The sequence below is a fragment of the Gouania willdenowi genome, chromosome 12, assembly GCF_900634775.1.
Source record: "Gouania willdenowi chromosome 12, fGouWil2.1, whole genome shotgun sequence".
NCBI lineage: Eukaryota > Metazoa > Chordata > Actinopteri > Blenniiformes > Gobiesocidae > Gouania > Gouania willdenowi.
The window spans coordinates 7,340,028-7,346,421 of record NC_041055.1 but is presented as its reverse complement, the minus strand read 5'-3'; the positions used below and the strand labels follow the sequence as shown (position 1 = coordinate 7,346,421).

General features: G+C 36.3%; 1 protein-coding gene across 1 annotated transcript; it reads left to right on the top strand.

The window, feature by feature from the left end:
- The first annotated feature begins 2,556 nt into the window (after window positions 1-2,556).
- On the top strand, window positions 2,557-5,741 carry LOC114473762 (transcription factor 7-like 2). The gene is made up of 8 exons (XM_028463535.1): window positions 2,557-2,756; window positions 3,091-3,159; window positions 3,273-3,527; window positions 4,245-4,303; window positions 4,400-4,462; window positions 4,549-4,708; window positions 4,801-4,908; window positions 5,677-5,741. The coding sequence occupies exons 1-8, from the start codon at window positions 2,754-2,756 to the stop codon at window positions 5,710-5,712; spliced, it is 753 nt and encodes a 250-aa protein (XP_028319336.1). The 5' UTR covers window positions 2,557-2,753; the 3' UTR covers window positions 5,713-5,741.
- The last annotated feature ends 653 nt before the right edge of the window (window positions 5,742-6,394 follow it).

Here is a 6,394-nt window from a genome sequence, read left to right as displayed (position 1 = left end):
TAGCTGTACATTCAGCTGACATAAAAATCTTGTTTTCAAATATGTAGAATAATTGTGAATTTATCAGTAGCAGTAGTAGTTTTAATATTTTAGTTAATTTTTTGCAGGCCCCTTTTTTGCCCGTCAAATGTATTTAAAAGAAACTAAAACTAAAGAGAGAATGTTATTTAACTGTCGAACCTTGTCATAATTTTATTTATTTATAGATTTTTTTAAATTAAAAAAAAAATATCGGTCTTGGTCTCGGCTTGTCTCGGTCTTGGTCTTGACTCGGTCTCAGCTCCTGGAAGTCTTGGTCTTGTCTTGGTCTCGGATAGTGTGGTCTTGAACACAACACTAGGTAGGTGAAAATCAAACTTTAAACTGCAAAAGAAAATAAAAATACAAAATTCAGTTTAATATTGGCAAATTAAGATGATGTTTTGTTGAGAGTTGATGAAATTGTCTGCTGTCATTGATATCTAACTTCACCACTATTATCATCAGTAACTGTCTGTGTCATACACACACGCACACACACACACGCACGCACACACACACAGGCGCACGCACACAGCTTTTACAGAGACATGACATTTGAAAAATCTGAGTTTTTTTTTTTGGGGCAAAATCACCCAGCCCTAATTAATGGGGATACAAATGTGTTACAAGCCTATAAATCCACATAACAACCAACATGCCATGCATACCATGCCATATCATGTCCTACCTTTACCTATAGCACATCTTTGTTAGCGATTTTAAAAGTTTTTGTTCTTCTATTATGTTTCACTTTCTCTCTTCTTGTTTTTCTCATTTCTACAGCCTTAGTGGGTGGTGCAATAAGCACACCTCTCTATTATAATGGAATTGAAATCATTTTCTACCAACAGTGAAACAAATGCGAAGGTAAGATGTCAACATGTATCAAGAAAGGATAAATGTCATCCTATGAGATGCACTTCAGTGTTTCTTAGCTTGAGGCTGTTGATGCACGTTCTTATTACTCTGCCGTTCTCCCATCACTTTTAAAATATGAAACACATTCATTATCAGTAACATATTACATTAACGTGGACACACAATATAGGGTCTCACTAAAAATATGAGTATCTTCTAAGATGTATGGGATAACAGGGAGTTCATTTGATATTTCCTCCAAGGCTTATTAACTCTATTTCCTCTAATTCTCCCTGTTTCTACATGAATGTGACATGGTAATATGTTTAAAAGAGAGAATGAGAGATAGAGATGATACGCTCTGCCATGGTAGATGTTATCTTATATTACAATATCCATTTTAATTTATTGCATTTATAGAAAATTGAAGTGATGGTTCATGAATTCAATAACACACATACACGCACGCACACATACAACCTGTTTATAAAAATACACAACTACCACTTTTCAAGGTAACTATTTTACCAAATAATACGAGAACTATCACTAATAACACACTGCAGTGTGTGACACTTTAAATGTAAAACTACACATTTTTTTCAACTGATATTGTATGAGTGCAAATTTAGTGAACCATTGGATGCTGACATTGGTGTAACTAGGAACTAATTCTACATTTACTTCTTTATATTCAGCTGGCTTTGGAAAATGAGCTTAGATTTCTCATCGTATGACGCTTCACTGGAGGCTATTCTTGATAAATGAAAAATGTTGGTAAGCAAACCCAGTACACGCTGAAGAGACAATGTCTATTGGCTGGACTGGGAACGCCTCGGGATCCCCCGAGAATAGCTGAATGAAATGGCCGGGCCTCGCTGCTGAGGATGCTGCCCTCGTGACTCGACCACGGATAAACGGCAGAAAATGAAACAGAAACAACTATTTCATCCATGTTGTCTTTTTTAACAGCATGGGCGATATTCCTGATAGTTTTAATAAAAAGCAATAATGTACAGATTATTTCTTTCCTGGGGAGGATTATGTCAAATCTAAATCCAGATTTTGTTTATAAAGTGAGTTATTTGAACCTGCTGGTTTGTCTGACTTAACTAACACAAAATTTTGACTTTATGCCCTTTTTGTTCAGTGTTTCATCTCAGTGTTAAATTCTCTTACACTGACACTAAATCACATTAAAAGAAAAAATTACTTTTTTATTGAGTGATTTTCTTGACATTTTTCTTTTTTCTTAGATTGCTTATGTAAAAAAAAGTCATTTGTACTATTTGTTAATGTGTAAAAACAAGGTGACATTAATGTATCTACACTGCATTGCACATCCCCCCCCCCACAAACACACGCCCCACCCACTTCACCTCCCAATGATTGGACAGTACCTACTCTCTGATTGGTTGGGCGACTTTTAGCCTAAGTTGTTATATTGTGCAGTGCATTATTTATTTATTTTTTTGAAAATTGTTTTTTTAAAATATTTTTGTTAATATTTGATATATTTTAGGGCAGGCACTGTGTATGGACGACCTGAGGCTACTGAGTCACTTGAAAGTGGTCGCTATAGAAACCAACTGCCACTATATATTTCAGTGTTCATTAGAAACTGCTGCAGTTACAAACTGACTTTTAACTGAACAGCAGCAAAACATCAATCTCCAGTGTAGAGAACCATCTTTCTTCTGCTTTTCAGCTTTTAAAGAGAAGAAAATCACCCTTCAGAGTGTCCATCACACGCTGATATTTAAAGTAGTTATTATTTTAAAGCATCAGCAGCAAAACTTCAACTTTTGCAGCCAACTCACAGTGTTTTTAAACTGAAAGGTTTCCAAACTGAATGTGACAGTGACCTGATTCATATGGTTTGTGCATAATTATCACAAGTGCTATCAAATATACATAATTTATCTATAAATTATCAATACAGAGAAATGCAATGTAACAGTGATATGAATGAGATTCTTTCATATCTGCTGTGGTTAGTATGTAGTGTGGTGAAATGTTAGCAACTGTTTAGCAGTGATCAATGCTATTAATGAGCTTTGGTTAGTTTTATTATTACACTGCAATAGATCACAGTTAATGTGTATTAATGTTTCTATTTGTATCAGAAAAAGTGTATTAGTAGAAATAACTTTACCCTTTGTTACTAATACATGTCACTGATCTGCTCACTGAACCTCTTTCCTCCCTCAGAGAATGGAGGATATTACATGTCTCATTGATGAGCAGATGTGGGCCGAACTGCAGGAGTTTGTTCAGCTGGTAAGAACCTGGACAAGCCCCCTTACTGCTCTTCTGTACAATTGTCTACTTCATAATTATTGTTGATGTGTTTCAATGGTTCCTAAAATATGGATGTTTTTTCTGCTTTTCAGGAACTAGTTCCTTTTTACTGGCCTGAAGACCACGGGTACGGGGCCCAACAGAATGAGGGCCAACAACATCAGGGCCCAACAGCTGAGGCCCCAAACATTGAGGAAGTCAGGAGTTTCACCACCTTGTTGGATGCTCAGTACTGGCCCTCACAAATTCCTGGCCCTTCAACCATCGGCCCCATTCCAAATGTGGCCCCACAATGGATTGAGCTCCAAACCATTGACCCCCTGGCTATCACTGTGCCTGCTATGACAGTAAGATCTTTGTTTATTAATATCATGCAGGGGTAGGGTCAATTATAATTGTAATCGCATAATTGATAATTAGTTACAATTCGGGCATAATTGTAATTGTAATTGTAATTTTAAAAATCTGTTGCTGTTGTAATCATAATTAAATTGTAATTGAGTTCAGATAATTGACTTTGTAATTGTAATTGCCTTGAAAATTCTAAAGAAATTATAATTTAAAGCTAAACATGGGAACTATGTTACAGTTCTATGTACAGTTATACACATATATAGTAAATAATTAATAAAATATGTTTCATATCAAGCTTTCCTACATTTTACCATTTAAAAAAAATTGAGACAGTCTAACAAGGTAATCAATAAATAGGAAATAAATTAGATGATAAATATGTGTTATTAGTGTATTTAACAGCTGATTTAGGACCTGTTATCATTAGAGATGCTAACAGAAAGCTAGCATGAGGAAGGATAGCTTTTATTAGGTTATTTCTGTCACTCTCAATAATTGTGATTAATTGTAATTGAACATTAGTAATTAAGAATGTAATTGTAACTTGTAATTTAATTGTAATTGGAAAAAAATGCTGGTAACTGCAATCGTAATTGAATTGTAATTGAACATGGGTAATTGAATATGTAATTGTAACTGAAAAATGTAATTGACCCCAACCCTGATACCATGACACGGTGTCTAACATTCATGTGTTTCTGTGTGTCCAGTTTGATGGAATCCCAGTGTACACCCCAGAGGGTCATACAGCCCCCACTTTTGGAGTCGAGTAAGTAAAGCCAACAAACAGATCAACAGATCAAACACAGATGTTAGTTCACGTGACGTGATGTCTGATCCAGTGTGTGTGTGTTTTTCTCTGTAGGAATGGGAATGACTTGGTGCCCCCAGTGCAGACAGCGCCCCCAGTGAAGGCCCCAGTTTCACAGTGAGTTGTTTTAATCCTACATGTCTTTCTTGTGTCTGACTCTGGATCGCGCTCTTACACTGCGTATTTATGCTTCATTCCTTCAGAAAGGTGAAGAAGCCTCGGAAGAAGAAGGTGGCAGAGGGGCCGTATGTAAAAAAGCCCCTCAACGCCTTCATGCTCTTCCTGAAGGAGCACAGAAAGTCTGCGGAGGAGGAGCTGGGTCTGAGGACGAGCGCTGCTGTCAACAAACTCCTCGGTCAACGGGTGAGTTAGTTTGTTCCTCTGTGAATGATCTGTGATCTTTGAACTCCCGTCTTCAGTGTGTGTGAACGACACTTTTCTTGTTGTCCATCCAGTGGAAATCATTGTCTGCAAAGGCCAAAGAGAATTTTACTGTTTGGGCCGAGATGGAATCTTTACTCCACGCCGTTGAGCACCCCGACTGGACCAGCAAAACCAACTATGTAAGTGTACTCTCTGACATGCTGACACAGCAACCTTAATCACCCTTATGAAAAACAAGTCTATTTAAGTGTGCTTAGAGGATTCTTATTTTAAACTAAAAATTAAAAAGCATACTTTCAGTTTACATTTCCTGTACTTCTCAGAAATACACTTAGAAGCACATCACTTTAGTATACTTGCAGTACACTGAAATATATACATTAAAGTACAAGTATATTTACTTCATATTTGCATTTAAACTTTTTATATACTTAGTACAAGTATTTGAGTTACCTTTAAGTATATTCAGCTTGTGAATGTGCAGGTTTTAGTGATAGCAGCCGAATAAATACCTTTTTATTAAAAATCAAAACACAGGTCTATTGGTAGGATAGTTCAGTTTACAAGTCGACGGGAAATAAAGTTCAAAGCATATTGCACAAGAAGAGCTAATTTAAATGAAAGCGGGTTAGATTCTAGTATACTAATTCTAGTATAGTATTTTTGTACCTATAAGTTTATTTGCAATATGAAATAAAGCTTTTGGTAAACAAAAATTGGGCCATTTTAGTCCCAAGAAGTATTGAAATAGTACAGTTTGAAGTATACTGCTAGTATATTAGGTAGGTGTACTTGTTACCTAAAAGTATACAGAGCAAAATATACTTAAACTATACTTATGTATACTTAGTATAATGTACTTTAGGTATACTCCTTTTTGGTAAGGCTAAAGGTGACGGTGAAAGTGTTTTATCAGCTAACTCAAAGTTTCATGTGTTTGGTTTTAGGGGAATAAGAGGAAACGAAGTCGAACCAAAGTCTGAACCATGGACACCAACCAATGACGCTCCACAACATCCTGTTCCTGAACTGTGCTTTGTTTTGGTGGAGCTGATGGTTCATCCCAACTTGTGTCAATATCATGTTAATTGTATATAATGTTAATAAAGTTTGAAAAATTAATAAACATGTTCTTTTATTTAAAAAAAATACAAACTTGTGAACTTTGGTGTTTATAATGCCGTATCCACGGAAAAATGTGCATTTTTCGCTGTTCGCTTTCAACACAGCCGTGGCCATTGCACGCCAAAAACTTCTGGGTCCCGTCCGTCTGGTCTAAACAGGTCTAAAATAACATTTTTGAAATCACCAAATATTTTCAAAATGGCGCATGTACACACTCGGGCTATGTGCAAGCTGTTCAAAAAGTTTCAAGACAAACAGACGCCGCGTCAGGGAGAAATTCGCTCCACAAACACGCACGCATGCACGCAGAACTCCTTGCTTTTATAGATAGACTACCCGTTGGAAGTATGTATTCATGTGGGAGCTTAAGTAGAGTTGCCAAATGAGTACGTGTTTGAAGGTTGGATGTACAAAGAGCTGTACATACTCTGTAGTGTTATAAAAGGATTTTATTTGTGGGCGCAAAGGAAAATAGCGTGTGCGAGTTCTCTGGTTTAATTCTATTGGACATGTGCATGATGAATTGGTAAATAAAGTTTG

What these genes read in the sequence shown, in the direction of transcription:
- LOC114473762 (XM_028463535.1), top strand. An exon ending in TCACTGTGCCTGCTATGACA is followed by an intron (nt 3,528 to 4,244) that starts GTAAGATCTTTG and finishes CTGTGTGTCCAG; the next exon opens with TTTGATGGAATCCCAGTGTA. An exon ending in ACAAACTCCTCGGTCAACGG is followed by an intron (nt 4,709 to 4,800) that starts GTGAGTTAGTTT and finishes TTGTCCATCCAG; the next exon opens with TGGAAATCATTGTCTGCAAA.